At 38.4% G+C, this 15,940-nt stretch overlaps 1 protein-coding gene across 11 annotated transcripts in view; it reads left to right on the forward strand.

Annotated features, from left to right (window-relative positions):
* The window catches only part of EMSY (EMSY transcriptional repressor, BRCA2 interacting), a 105,721-nt gene extending 94,080 nt beyond the window's left edge, over positions 1-11,641 (forward strand). For 10 of the 11 annotated variants that reach the window (XM_050756058.1, XM_050756061.1, XM_050756065.1 and 7 more), the window contains 4 exons: positions 697-848; positions 2,729-3,292; positions 4,267-4,767; positions 8,697-11,641. In XM_050756058.1, the coding sequence (XP_050612015.1) occupies positions 697-848; positions 2,729-3,292; positions 4,267-4,767; positions 8,697-8,891 (1,412 nt within the window). In that variant the 3' untranslated portion in view covers positions 8,892-11,641. The remainder of the gene's footprint in view (positions 1-696; positions 849-2,728; positions 3,293-4,266; positions 4,768-8,696) is intronic. The other variant, XM_050756068.1, reaches the window with a different exon arrangement.
* The last annotated feature ends 4,299 nt before the right edge of the window (positions 11,642-15,940 follow it).

Consider the following 15,940-nt stretch of genomic DNA (forward strand, 5'->3'; position numbering starts at 1 on the left):
AGAAAATCAATCAAACAAAACAAAACCTCAAGTTTTAGAGGCTAATAGAGGATGAGTGACCTCTTCAAATTCACTTGGCTCTTTGGTGGTAGAACAGAACAGGATCCAAGTGTGATTCTTGATTCAGTTTATTTTCTGCAGTATCACCCAGACCTTTAGATTTTTAGGAACTGTAAGGTTGTGAGACAGAATCACTTAATACAAAGGAGTGAATGCTACTAATGTTTTTATTGCATGTAGAACTGAGACCAAGAGATTAGAGAACTTGTATTGCCTTACTTTCCTTAAAGATATTATTTTGGGATTACAGAAATTGATTACTGCTTTGTTACCTTAATGGGATGAAAGTCATTGGAGAAAGTGAGTACAGCTCACAGGAAGATGCAGCTTTAAGGGGTTTGTTCCTCCTTTGTGATAAGAGTTTTCACAGTGCTTCCATATACATTTCTCATCTCATCCTTATAATAGCTCTGTTATTCCCATTTTGCAGATGAGGAAACAGTCTCAGAGAAGATAAGAGACTTTCTTAGAGTCACACAGCTCATAGATGGGCAGACTGTGGTCTTCTGCCTCCTAGTTCACAATACTACACTTTGTTTCTGTGATACAAGCTCACAGACATTTGTTTAAAATGACTACTGGTTACAGATGCTGTGGTGATTTCTGGAGAAATATCATCACCTCCTCTATTTTCAGTCAGCCATCGCTCCCAGCCCCAACAGCCTTCCCAGCCCCAGCGGACCCTGCTCCAGCATGTGGCTCAGTCACAGACCGCAACACAGACTTCGGTGGTGGTGAAGTCCATCCCAGCATCTTCCCCTGGAGCAATCACCCACATTATGCAGCAGGTTGTATCTCTTCTTTTTCTTCCTATCTTCTGTAACTCCCCATGCTTGAAATAAGATTCAGTGCCATCTTCTATTTTAGGAGGAGAAATAATTGAAATGTAGAGTGTTTGCGTAATTCTTTTCTAAGAAATGAGTAAAAGAAATTAATTAAGAGTCTTAACATCAGAAAATAATTCTGAAACAGTATTCTTAAATCTGTGAATTCTTACCATTTCAAAAAGGTGAGAATATCTAGATGAATCTAATGACATCAGAATTGGTCACTGTTTTTGTGTATTTTACTGTGGAAGAATGTATCATCGAGGTAAATAAGATTTTCAAATGAAATAACATTTGGCTTGTTTAGCTGTTTGCTGCTGGGTTTGTGTTTTTGTTTTGTTTTGTTTTTGCTTTTACAATGAATCCTCATAGTAACATTATGAATAAATAGGAAAATAAATACTTTTTTTTTTTAACTATACGTGATCAATTACAGAGGAAGAGATGCAACAGAAAGTTGAGAATATAAATCTAATGTAAAACAGGACATCTGGTATTAAGGGTAATGGGGAAAAGGAAAAATATGTTGATAGGTTGAATTTGTGTCAGATACTGTGCTTTGAGCTTTAAGTATATTAACTTGTTTGATTCTTACTATGATCTTGCAAGGCGGGTGGATTATCCCTCTTTTACAAGTGAGGAAACTTATGCTCTCTTCAGTAAGAAAGTAAGAAACTTGCTCCAGGTGGCAGAGCCAGGATTTAAACCCAAAGTGAACTGCCTCTGTTAAATAGTTATATTATTGATATCAGATTAAAGCATGACTTATCATTAGTAGTCACATAAGTCACCATCACTCACATGATGATGAATCTAACTGTAGGCAAACTACTTGAAAGAAAGGCAACAAAGAATGTTGAATTGAAAGCCTGTGTATGCAAAGTCATTATGATATAGGGGAGAGTCACAATTGAATCTCAAAATTTTGTGGTTTAGGATTTAAGTGTAGCATGTGATAAGGCAGTAGGGAGGATGGGGATAGGGTGGATCTTGCTATGTCACTGAGGGAAGCCAACTGGCTGGAGGTATTGTTGGGGGGCAGGTCTCAGCCTGGAGTCCGGCCCTCACCTGGCAGCTTCTGACATTGACCTTTCTCCAGACACCTAGAGAGGTCTGACAGGCTGGCCCTAATCATGTCACTCAAGATGATGCCTCCTCACAACACTTAGCACTGGCACTGGGCACCCTACCCTTCTACTGACAGAAATGATCTTGTCCCCTCCTCAGTCTCCTTCCCTCCTGGGAGCCAGGGCTCTGGGATCTGAGGAAAGGGGCAAGGAATGCTAGTCGAGAGGTGCTTCATGCAGACCTTGGTGAAGCCTGAAGAATGATCTCCACCCATGCAGGGGGCTCTCTGTGGGGACTGGGACAGGCTTGGGTCTCAGACAATCTCCCTGACTTTCCAGACAGCACTGGACCTACATACAGCCACGGTGGGCTTCTCTAAACCTTAGCTTTTCTCCGGACCTCACAGCTTGGTTGCCGCTTTTAGACAGGTTAACATCATGAATAGGCCACATGGCTGTTTCCTGAGCCAGGGAGCCTTTCTCTTCTTTTTCCGTGTTAGGCTGTGCTTGCAGGGCCATCTTATTCTTCTAATCTGTAAGTTCTGGACCCTCTAAGACTTTTCTGATAGTAGTAAGTAGACCAGTTTTCAAAGTATTACGTCTGAGAGTTGAAATTGCAAGTTTCAGTCGAAAGCTCCTTGAGGTTTCTTGGCCTTTCTAGGTTCTTCTGAAAATTTTTGAGTGAATCTCATAAGTCTTTTTCAGTTAAGAGGAAAATGTAGCAATGTAGATGTTTTTCTTATTTCATTCTTACTTTGTGCCTTTTTTACTTAGGCATTAAGCAGTCACACTGCTTTTACCAAACACAGCGAGGAACTTGGAACTGAGGAGGGCGAGGTTGAAGAGATGGACACTTTAGACCCTCAGACAGGTCTGTTTTACCGATCTGCCCTGACTCAGTCACAGTCAGCTAAACAGCAGAAACTTAGCCAGCCCCCGCTGGAACAGACTCAGCTGCAAGTGAAAACTCTGCAGTGCTTCCAGACTAAACAGAAGCAGACCATCCACCTGCAGGCAGACCAGCTCCAGCACAAACTCCCGCAAATGCCCCAGCTTTCCATCAGGCATCAAAAAGTCACCCCTCTCCAGCAAGAACAAGCACAGCCCAAGCCAGATGTACAGCACACACAGCATCCCATGGTGGCCAAAGACAGGCAGCTTCCTACCTTAATGGCACAGCCCCCGCAAACTGTAGTACAGGTGCTTGCAGTGAAAACCACGCAGCAGCTCCCTAAACTGCAGCAGGCTCCGAACCAACCAAAAATCTACGTGCAACCCCAAACCCCCCAGAGCCAAATGTCGCTCGCAGCTTCGTCAGAGAAACAGACGGCAAGCCAGGTAACGGAATATTGATAGCATGCAAAGTTAAACTTCTCTGTTCACGGAAAAAAAAAAATGAGAACATCACGACCCTATCATGATATCAGTGCTTTCTCCTGGCAAGAGGAAACCCAAAAGCCTCATTACGCTGGTATTACTTTGCCCCATCAGAAGGTTGACATTAGGGAAGAAATGCACACATTAATATGTAGGAAGAAAAAAAAACATAGCACTCAGAACTTGATTTTCCAGGCAGTTTTTATTGAAATCACTTCAGCATTGACCAACAGTGCATAGAAGCGATATCCCTAAATTATTTTTATTTTTTGGTATAAAATATTTATTTCCATGCCTGTAAACTCTGATTTCTGTGGTAATAATGCTGAGTAAACTGCAGTTTTTAAAAGAACTTCCTTGAACATCTTTCTTTGTAGCTTATATCATAGCCATCTAGTTAAATTTATTTTTTAGATTTATCTTCTAGATTACAGAGGAATTATTGGTGGATAATTGAAAGCAAAATTACATTAGCAAAACCAGTGGCGCTGGAGTGATGTATATGTATGTATATATTATAAATATATGTACATAGGATATGTTTGTATACATGTATTTTGAAGCAAAAGATTGGAAAAATCTTTCTATTTTAAAAAGCAGAAGATTATATGAAATAATTTGAGCCAGGTTGAAGGTGTACTGTTTAGGGCTGTAAATCCCAAAGGAAAACTAGGCTGCTGAGACTATTTTTTTCTTTACTGCTATAAACCTTGGCTGGCTGAACAAAGGTTCTTTCAACCCCTCCTCTTTCTCTAGGTTTTATAAAAATAACCAGATTCTTCCTATCCAGCCCTCTTTTTTTAAAACAGCAAGCTTCAAAACTGTCTTCCTAGTATAGCGCACAAATGTTTCTTTTGCCATATTGTCTGGGGTGTTTGATTAGATTTTCTCAAAGAGATGTAGCTGTAACACACACAACCCCAATTTATTTTCAGGTGGAGCAGCCAATTATAACCCAAGGATCCTCTGTTACAAAGATAACTTTTGAGGGGCACCAGCCTCCCACAGTTACAAAGATAACTGGTGGCAGTTCTGTGCCTAAGCTGACATCACCAGTTACAAGCATATCTCCCATTCAGGCCTCTGAGAAGACAGCAGTGTCTGACATTTTGAAAATGTCTTTGATGGAAGCTCAGATTGATACAAATGTAGAACATATGATAGTGGATCCCCCAAAGAAGGCTCTTGCCACTAGCATGCTCACTGGTGAAGCAGGATCATTACCCTCCACCCACATGGTGGTGGCAGGGATGGCGAATTCCACTCCCCAGCAACAGAAATGTAGAGAGTCCTGTTCAAGTCCATCCACTGTTGGCTCTTCCCTAACGACAAGGAAAATTGATGCACCAGCAGTGCCTGCGACAGGCCAGTTCATGCGTATTCAGAATGTAGGCCAAAAGAAAGCTGAAGAGAGCCCAGCAGAAATTATCATCCAGGTAAGAATTGGAAGGAAAATGAGAAATCTTGGGCATCTTGGGGGTTGTGGGTTTGTTTGATATGCTTTTGACTTGTCACAGGAAGAGTTAAGCCAAGACAGCAAGAAAACATAGATATTATCTTTGAGATGGTGTTTGACAAATTTGGTTTAACACCTATTACAAAAATACAAATTTATTTATTTTCTGGAAGAGAATCAGAAAATTGATGGACATTGTCACCCAGCACACTGTAAAGGCAATAAAGGGCCCATGTGTCAGTTTGATTTTGTAAGATACAAGCTATACTTGCCAATGTGTTCACTCATTAAGTCAACCCAGAAGATAGGAAGTTCCTGGGTTCAAATTTTGTAATCCTCAATTTTTGCCCAAAAAATTCTGGAATGTAACTGGATTGCACTTCTATTGCTGGTTAATTTGGGGGACCCTTTTCTTGGAAAAACAGTTCTTGTTCTTGATCCAAATTTATGACTCAGGACAATCAAACCTCAACTGCAGTGTCTGGAGAGACATGTTCTAAGGGGATATTTCTAAATAATGTTTATATTTAATTTGGGACTAACCATGAACTTTACTGTTTAATTCAATCATTGTTATTAAAAAATCTTGTTTGGTTACTCTCATGTCTTGGTAAATACAGGCTAATTAACACAATAGAATTATTCATTGATAATAGATGGTATCTCACATTTCCTTGATTCTAAAAATCATCTCTTGTCATGCATAATAGATCAAGACTAAAGAATCACTGAGTCCAGGCTACCCCTTAGAAATTGTGTTTTATCTCCCTCTCTCCTTGCAAGGTATCAGGTTGTTTTCTTGACGTTTGTCATTCTTTGCTAAACAGATGTAGAACTTGGAAGGTATCAGAATAGCACATTTTAGTTAATTGAGAATTTGGATTTATTGAAATGTAAGTAGACTAGGATTTACCATCAATTCATTATGGTAAACTTTCTCTTTGCCATGGTCCCAAGCTATGGGAGAATGCAAATTGACCAATGTTAAACCAGTTAAGATAGAATTAAGTATGGAGGAAGTGCTTAAAGGCAAGTAGAAATGGCCATTGAATTATTACAATAATTTGTGTTTCCCTTTGTAAAAAGAAATGTAAATGAAGTAAATATTTCCTAACAAAAGGATTTGTGATTTTTTGTATTTTCCCCTGAAGAAGTAAGGTGTGGTGGAAAAGGAATGGTTTTCTGGCTTTGCCATTCATTGTATGATTTTGGGCAAGGCTACTTAACGTCATTTTGCCTTGGATTTCTCATCAGTAAAATGGGAATCAGTAATGCCTACTTTACAGGATTAATACAAGGATTACACAAAATCAAGCACCTAGCACAGTACGTGGCTCATGGTAGTTGTCTAACAGATGGTAACTATTACTGTTTTTACCAAAATTATCATGCCTACTGGGGGCTTAGATTCCTATACTCACTAAATTAAAAATCATTTTGAACAGCTTATTTGGGAATTATTTTTCTGCACTTTATAAACAGGAGTGAAAATGTAATTTGCTTCATGTATCAAGGATGATAGTTAACGGATAGGTTCTTTACAGAATTCACAGCCAGCTTTTAGCATGTCCCATGTGCCAGGTGTGCTATGTCAGAGGTAAGGACAGCAGAGTGATTAACAACCAAACGTTTGGAGTCAGAGATCCCTAGATGTGATTTCTACCTGTACCTATTATGTAACAGTACTGTGGGTTTGGGCAACTGAACTAACCTGTATATCTCTGTTTCTTTACCTATGAAGTGGAAACATTAACATCTACTTCACAGGGTTGTTTTAGGATTAAGTGAGAAAATATATATAAAGCACCTGGTCAAGTGTCTGTGTAGAGCAATGCTCAATAAAAATAGCTCCTATTATTATACTCATCATTAATATATTGTTAGAGCATTTTCAGGTCTTATTAGTTATGTTTAGCTTTGATCTGAAGTATTGATTTGCTGAGTCCTGTAAAGTGCTTTGATTCTAGAAGAATGCTCTATAAAAATTCAATGTGTTTGATATTAAATACTTTGAATGAAAAGCATTGCTTTTTGTGGACAGTATGTATTTTATTCATTGGTTGGTTCATTCATTTATTTGTTTATTCCACATGTATATTTAACTACTGTGTTCCAGGCACAGTGCTAAGTGCTGAGAATAGGGAAGTAAACAAGATGTGTCTTCTATTATAAAGAAGTCTATATATGTGGAATTCATAGACTTTTAGAACTGCAAGGATCTTCACAGTGTATCCTCCAAATTTCTTATTTTACACAAGATGAATGTAGGGCTCAAAGAAGTAGAGTGACTTACTCAGAGGCCCACAGCAAGCCAGAGACAGAGCTGAACTTAAAATCCAGGCCTCTTGACCTTGTCTAATAGTCTTACACAATTGTCAGGTATGTGGAAGAAAGGAGCAGAAACAAACAAACAGAACTTTGTGACTCCAGAATCAATGCGTAGGCATCTTGCATTATTTTCTTGATAGTGTAATTTATATCTTTCCCCAGTAAAGGGTTATTTTGGTCAGGTATATTTGCAAAGTGCTGATATTCAACTTTGCTCTGGGGATTTTAATGTTAAAAATGTATATTCATCAAATGTTTATTGAGCCTCTGCTATGTGCCAGGCCTTGTTCAAAGCTCTGGGCATCTAGCAATTTATTAAGATAGTCAAGATCTGGCCGGGCGCGGTGGCTCAAGCCTGTAATCCCAGCACTTTGGGAGGCCGAGACGGGCGGATCATGAGCTCAGGAGATCGAGACCATCCTGGCTAACACGGTGAAACCCCGTCTCTACTAAAAATACAAAAAACTAGCCGGGCGAGGTGGCGGGCGCCTGTAGTCCCAGCTACTCGGGAGACTGAGGCAGGAGAATGGCGTGAACCCGGGAGGCGGAGCTTGCAGTGAGCTGAGATCCGGCCACTGTACTCCAACCTGGGCGGCAGAGCGAGACTCCGTCTCAAAAAAAAAAAAAAAAAAAAAAAGATAGTCAAGATCTGTGCTCTGTCCACGTTCTACTGGAGCTTATATTTTAAGAGTAAGAAACAATTTAACAGAAGATAAATGCAATGAACAAAAATGTGACAGAATGTAATAGATATGGGGGTGGGATGAACCCACTACTTTTGGGTTGGTGGTCATGGAAGGAAAGCTTTTCCAAGCATTTGAACCAAGTTGCAGAGCCAACCATGCCATGATTTAGAGGAAGAATATTCCAGGAAGAGGGGAAGGACTAGTACAAAAGCACTAAGGTACAAGTGAGTTTGGCATGAAACTGGTAGCCATGATAAGGTGTTTGGTTGTATAGCGAGTACAATAGGAAACAATTTTAGAGTTTTAAACAAGAGTATGACATGAACTGATAACCTTTTTAAAGGATGTCTAATATGGAGGAAAAAGAATCTGACAAGGCAGTATACCTATGATATCTACTTACACAGAGGCCTACAGCAAGTGTTCTGCTGGTACTCGTCTTGCAGATAATAAAGGGAAAAATTAGGCTACATTTACATTTGCTTAATAATCAAATGAAAGCTTCATTCAAAGTTCTCCTCTTGAATTAGGCAATAGATTTCAGCCTCCTTGTTAGAATAGGCACCATAAAGGAGTGCAAAGGTGGCTTTCAGTTGTACAAGATTTGGATTTGAATCTTGGCATTAACCAACTGTGTGACTTTGGTTAAGTCACCTACCCTCTCAGTTTCCTCATTTGTAAATGGGAATAATAATGTCATTACAGTGTTGTCACAGGGATTAAGTAGAATATGATGTGTGAAAGCACCTTGCACAGTGCCTGGCATGTAGTAGTTGTGCAGTTGTCCAATAAATGTCAGTTTTCTTTTCTTTTTTTTTTTTTTCTTGGTGTTGTTGAGGAAGTTATTCTGTTACCTTTTCTTACCATGAAGATTCTCCTGTGTCTTCTCTTCCAGGCCATTCCTCAGTATGCTATTCCTTGTCACTCCAGCTCCAATGTGGTGGTGGAGCCCAGTGGGCTTCTTGAGCTAAACAACTTCACCAGTCAACAGCTGGATGATGAGGAGACAGCAATGGAGCAGGACATAGACAGTAGCACAGAGGATGGAACTGAACCCAGCCCTTCTCAGAGCTCTGCTGAACGGTCCTAGTGTTTGGACACAATAGTGCACTTTAAAACCTGCTTGGTTACCAAGTGTCCAGGGAAACCCTTGTATTTTGATGACTAAAAAGAGCACTTTGCCTGTACTTAGGCTGTGGACCCTAAAGCAGCAGTGTTTCAACAAGATATTGCTGCAGGAGCAGCATTTTAAAACAAGATAAAACTCACAGGGGAATGTACTTTTTAAAAAAAAAATGAAAAAGAAAAAAAAAAGCTGCACATTTACAGTGACTTAAGACCTGGTCTTCTTTCTCTGTTGGATCATGGCCGGTGAAAAAGTTTTGTCTTGCAGTGGAAAGAGACTTCCTGTGAATGTTTCTCAACTGGTTTCTACTGAGCAAAATACCATCTAAAAGGAGTATGTGAATAGTTGTATTTTGAAATGATGTGTCACGAAAAGGTTTTTAAAAACTTGTATGTTTTTGCAAATCCCTGGAAGTGTTGAATTGGTTAAAATTTTACATTTGCTCAGTTCATAATTAGTTTATAAACACCTAGAATAATACTGGCACTAAAGAATCCTTCTTGGATGGTAGAAATCAGATCCCTAACCAGTGGGAAGTACTTTTTGGGTGGCTTGTGCATTCTCATCAGTTGTGTGCTAATTTATTGTATTGTTCCTTTGTGCTCTAAGCAGCACACTTGCCTTCTATTTATTTAAGTGTAAACATTTCAAAGCAGGCCGTACTCCTTCTGACAAATTTCTTGTAAACCAGGATTGCCTACGCTTTCCACTGTCGTCTGTCCCCACTTTCCCTCTTCCTTTAAGAAAACGTACTAAGAAATGTTTCATTGTGAAGCAGAGGAAAAGAAACATTTTCAGACCTAAAGGAAATGTTCGGTCATGTTAAGAAAACAAATTCTTCATTCATATGATGCTTTCTTAACGTTGAAATTGCACATTCACATTGGACTGAGACTTTGAAAATAACTTTTACATACTTTTGTTTAAGCCCCTTTGAAATGTGTAAAAAGTTCATTTACAGTTCTAAATGTAATGTTTTTAAGCATTCTACCTTTTTAGGACACAGTTTGTTGAAGCAATATGTTTTGGTCTTGTGATCACTGTCTGTCACAAGTAGAGTGAAAGGGGTAAGGGGGTGGGAGGGTAAGAGTTTTGACAAGTTGTGGCAAAGGAAACTATACTTTTCATTTTTTAAAATGTAAATAGAAAAGTTTTTAACGGTTTTATATAGATTTCACTATAAATAAGCATTTTAAGACTGACAAATGTTTAATTGTACATACATTTATCAGCATAACTGCCCAGTTTTTTTGGTGCTGAAGTACTGTAAGTAGAATTCATCAACAGTCTCCTAATTTTTGCATCTACATCTGGGGGGAAAAAAGCTGTGATACTGTAGTTAATAAATTCCCACTAGAGTGACACTCAAGATTTAAACACAAGCATTCATAAGATGCACTGATCTCTGGTGGTTGTCACTAGTTCTGCTAAGTGATAATGATTTACCCATAGATGGAGCTGTTGGATATTATTTTATTGTACAAATTCATGTTTAAAAACCTTTGTGACTGTTTCTAGTTAAGTAATTTTTTAACCTTTCTTGGGTCATAGACTTCTTTGGTAAACTATGAACTCTCACCAAAAAGATATACATGCAACATGTTAAATACATGTTAGACTTTGCATACAATTTTAGGGGCTCATGGGCCTCTAAGCCTATCCATGTATTCCAGGTTAAGCCCTCTGTTATGGTCAATCCATTACTTACAGATGTAAGTTTTTATAAAATAAAGTATCTTTTAAATATTCATGGATCAAGTAACAAGAGCAAACTTGAATAAAGTTATGTTCTACATATTTTGGCAGCATAGCATACCTGTGTCCCTTGAGAATTTAGCCTTCATATGTTTCTGCAATTGGAATGGCAAATAAAACTGCCATCTTCTACATTTAAAAAAAAAATTACAAATACTAAGAAATTATCAAGTGAGATTTGAAATTTTTCTTTTAAAGGTGCTAATTCGAAATAGAGCATGCATTCATTTATTTATTCAACAAATATTAATTGAGCATCTTCTGTATGACAGCATTCCGTGCACTGGGGATACCATAGTGAACAAACAGGAAATCCTATCCTTATGAAGTTTATAAACAGGGCTTCCTGCTGATGAAATGGATACGAGGAATGAAGATAGGAGAAAATAAGAATAATACTTAGGTTTTTTAAGTAAGTGGATAGATGATGATGCCATATATGGATTTTCAGACATCCCTTTACTGAAAGTCTTAGCATTATATCTATTAGTATTCCATATTTAAGTACATAATTTAAAAGTAATTTAAAGTCATCTCTTTGAAGAATGTTAACAAATTACAATGCAAATGCTACAGAATTTTTAGAATCCTAACAACTATTAGGCAGTGATAAGAAAAATCCATTTGGTTTAAAGTAAACTTTAATAAGTGCCTGGTATTGCAGATGCAGTTTATGGTGAACTTAGAGGATTAAAAACAAAAGGGGGCTTCATTGAAATATCCACATGCCATAAACTCACCCATTTAAAGTATACTGTTTAATGGTTTTAGTATATTCACAGAGTTGGGCAACCGATTACCGCAATCAATTTGAGAACATTTTCATTAATCACAAAAGAAATCCTGAACTGAAACCACCACCACCATCACTCCAGCCCTGGGTGACCACTCATCTACTTTCTGCCTCTTATGGATGTGCCGTAAGAAATGTGGACATTTCGTATAAATGAGATTATATACTATGTGGTCTTTTGTGACTTCTTTCACTTAGCATATTTTCAAGGTTCATCCATGTAGAATGTGTCAGTACTACATTTCTTCTTCTGGCCATTCCATTGTGTGACATATATCACATTTTGTTTATCCATTTATCAGTTGATGGATATTTGCATTGTTTACACTTTTGGGCTATTATGAATAATGCTGCTATGAACATTAGTGTACACGTTTTATGTATTTTCAGTTCTTAGGGGTATATACCTAGGAGTGAAATTGCTGGGTCATACAGTGACTGTTTAACCTTCTGTGCAGGCGCCAGACTCTTTTCCACAGGGACTGCATATCAGCAGTCTATGAGAGTTTCAGTTTCTCCACATCCTTGCCAACACTTGCTGCTATTTGTCTTTTTATTATAGTCATCCTCATATATGAATTGTAAAGTGGTACCCCATTGTGGTTCTAATTTCCATTCCTCTGATGGCTAATAATGAGCATCTTCATGTACATGCTGGCCGTTCATATATCTTTGGAGAAATACCTATTCAGCTTCCTTGCCCATTTTCCAATTATTTTCTTTTTTCTCATTTTAAATTGAGAATTTTTGAAGTACAGGAAATACTACTAGTCTTAGGAGAAAAGTAATGTTTATCACCCTTAAAATCCTGGGTTGGGTTCTAGTTCTTCCTCTCTGATGTAACAAATTACTTAGCAGTATTAAAACAGTACAGCTTCATAATTGAAAACTTGCTTTTAATTACATTTCTTTGTGAGGTTCTCACAATAGCCTGCTGAGGTAGGAGACTTAGTACAAAGGAAATAGTAGTCAGGAAGTCTGGATTTGACCCTTAGGCTCTTCTGTGTATTGATCATGTGAATTTTAGCAAGTCACATTTCCTCTCCAAGTCAGTTTCTCCATAATAAAAGTGAATATTTCTAACCCCGTGGGATTATTATGAAGAAAAGATGAAACAGTACATGTAAAAATGCCAGTGAGAGTCAGGTGCTCAGTATTTTTGAGTCCAGTAATTACACCACTCCCACTTTATAAATAGAAAACTGAGGGTTCAAAGAAGTTAAATGATGTACTAAAACTCAGATGAAATGCTAATGACATCATGCTGAGTCATGAATTACTACCTTCTCTAGAAGGAAGTGTTTTTGCTACCAAGCAGGATTGGCCATTGAAAGGATGGAGGAACTCGGTGTTGGACTATTAACATGTCTACTAATAAGCCTTGGGTGCCTTTACACAGAGGTGCTCAATTCAGGCCTTTTTTTTTTTTTTAGTTTAATTATGTGTCATAAATCCCATGTATGAGGAAGTGGAGTGAAAAAAAGCACTGTATAAGCAAGACCTTTCCCAGAAAGGATATTGAAAAAAAAAATCTGCTGCCTCTGCTTGCAGGTTCGTAAGCTTTAAGTAAGCAAGACTTGACCTATATATTGAAAAAGAAGAATTGAAACACAGGATCAGATTTGTAATTGTGAAAAGTCTTGCTCTGCCTTCTTCCCTCTTCCATGCTCACACATCACATACGCACTGTAACTGAAAACATATACCTGCTTTTTTTTTTTTTTTAAACCAGACAAGCCCTGTGAGCTTGGATCAGCTCTAAAAGGCATAAAACAGCAGAGGACAGAATGAAATAGTACTACGTTATCTGGTTACTTAAAACTGATAGATAAGCCATCTTCTCTCCAAGTGGTTCTGTCTGGTGTCCTGACTTTTCTTTCTCTGTCTTGCAACAGGTAGTTAATGAGCTCTTTCTGTGTGCAGACATTGGGGATACAGTTGTCAGCTAGGTGGGAAAAGCCTCTATTGTCATGGAACATCCAGTCTAGTGAAGGAGACATGTTAATCAAGAATTAAAACTAGATGTATTAAATGTTAAGAGCTGTGATGGAGAAATGCATAGTGTTGTGATAGCATATCAATGAAGAGGTTAGGGAGAGTTTCTCTCAGGAAGGAATGCTCAAGCTGTGATCAGAAGGAACCAGAGGAATTAGGATGTAACTAGACAAAGAGGAGGGAGATAAGTTGTGAAGACAGGACAGCAGATGCAGAAGTCCTGTAGTGCAAGAGGCATGGTGGGAGGGAAATTTCAAGTAGGCCAGTGTGGCCGCAGCATGAGCAGCAAGGGCAGCATGGTGGGAGCAGATGGTGATAACCAAACTATATGAATCTTGCAGGTTGTGATAAAGATGTGTTTGTCTTTGTTCTTGAACAATAGGAAGTCATCAAGAAGTTTAAGTCACTGGAGCTGGCAAAATGAATTAATACACTTAGAAAATATTTGGAGTCTTGCTTGATTAGATCAGAAAAATGTATTTGACATTTCTTTTTTGATAACAGTCTTATCTCCTTATGTCCTTTTCTCAAACATCTTCAATGGTTCCCTAATACAATGGTACGAATCTAGCATTTAAGGCTCTTAAAGCATCATTTTCTAGATTCATATTCCCATTTTACTACCCTGACCTACTGCCTACCTCCCCCACCACATACACAATATGCTCTGCATTTGAAAGTCTCACCCATTTGTCAAAGTCCAGCTTGAATTCCACCTCCTTCATTTAGACTGCCCAGATCTCTTCAATGAGAACTCAACCCACCCCACTCCTGGGTTCTTCTAGCATTTGGAGAGAAACACATGCTTACTTTGCACTTACCATTGGTTACCTGCTATGAATTATTTGCAGTGCATAATGATCCTCTTTTGGTGTAAGAAATCACATTTTATTTTTTGAAGTTACCAAGTACTTTATATGATACCTGATGGGAATTCCAAGTGTCCACCATCACTCAGTGTGTGGGTTCCTTTGTAGTCCCACACAATGTGCCTGTCAGTCCTCGAGATGCATTATTTTAGGGAGTCATTCTAAGAAAGTTTTTTTCATCCTAAAATCATAGACACTGAGCTTTCTTAGTTCTTTTTCTCTTATGCTGTTGAATTAAATCTCAGGCTTAATGTTCAAGTTAGAAAAGGGTTTAGTGAAATCATAAATAATCTTGATAAGATTCACTCTCTCATTCAACCCAATACTGTTCCTATTTAGTCCCCCACAGGATCAACTGCTATTTTCTTGCATGGTGGTATTCACCAGGGTTTGTACTTAACCCACATCCCCTCTCACTAAGCACAGTCTTCCTGGGACTTTCATCTATGCTATAGCTTCAACTTCCACCTATGTATGGGTTAATTAAGTCATTGAATATTTATTGAGTGCATGTGTCTCAGGCAGTGTTCTAGCTACTAGGGATATAGCAGTGAACAAAATACTAAAAAAGTACCTGCCCTATGTAGCTTACATTCTAAGCAGGTGATATATAAGTTTAAAATGCATAGTATCTTGGTGATAATAAAACAGTAGGGAAGAAGAACATGAAATTCCAAGATGCGTGTGAAAATTTGGATAGGTTATACAAGGAAGGCCTTACTGAGAAGGCAACAACAACAACAACAAAATGGAAGTGAGAGAGCTAGCCGAGCTGATGTCTGCAGAAGGTGTTTCAGGTGACAGAACAAGTGCAAAGGCCCCAAGGAATGTGCCTCGTGTGTTCAAAGACGGAAGAATGAGACAGGATTAGAGTGAATGGGGAGGAAGGGAGGAGTAGGACAGAAGGTGAAAACTGGAAGCATTTCTAGTTTTCTGAGTGTCATCATAAAAGGGAGTTGAATTTTGTCAAAAGCTTTTTTTTTTTTTTTTTTTTTTTTTTTTTTTTTTTGCATCAGTTGAAACAATGTGGATTTTTTCTTTATTTTTAATTATTTATTTATTTTTTTGAGACGGAGTCTCGCACTGTCACCCAGGCTAGAGTGCAGTGGTGTGATCTTGGCTCATTGCAACCCCTGCCTTCCAGGTTCAAGCGATTCTCCTGCCATAGTCTCCCAAGTAGCTGGGATTACAGGCGCCCACCACCACACCTCGCTAATTGTTTTTGTATTTTTAGTAGAGATGGGGTTTCACTATGTTGGCTAGGCTGGTCTCAAGCTCCTGACCTCATGATCTTCCCGCCTCGGCCTCCCAAAGTGCTGGGATTACAGACATAAGCCACCGCGCCTGGCCCCTTTTCTTTGTTTTTATTAATGTCTTTTGTGGGCAGCATATTGGATCATGGTTTTTTAATCCGTTCTGCCATCTCTTGTTTTGGATTGGAGGCTTTAATCCATTTACATTTAATATACTATTGGATAAAGAAAGACTTCTACAATTTGATATTTGATTTTCATACGTCTTTTACCTTTTAAAATCCTGCATTTCCTTCATTACTGTCTTTTGTGTTGATATTTAAAATTAATCTATTTTTATTTCTTTCT

The sequence above is a fragment of the Macaca thibetana genome, chromosome 14 (genome assembly GCF_024542745.1).
Source record: "Macaca thibetana thibetana isolate TM-01 chromosome 14, ASM2454274v1, whole genome shotgun sequence".
Taxonomy (NCBI): Eukaryota; Metazoa; Chordata; class Mammalia; order Primates; family Cercopithecidae; genus Macaca; species Macaca thibetana.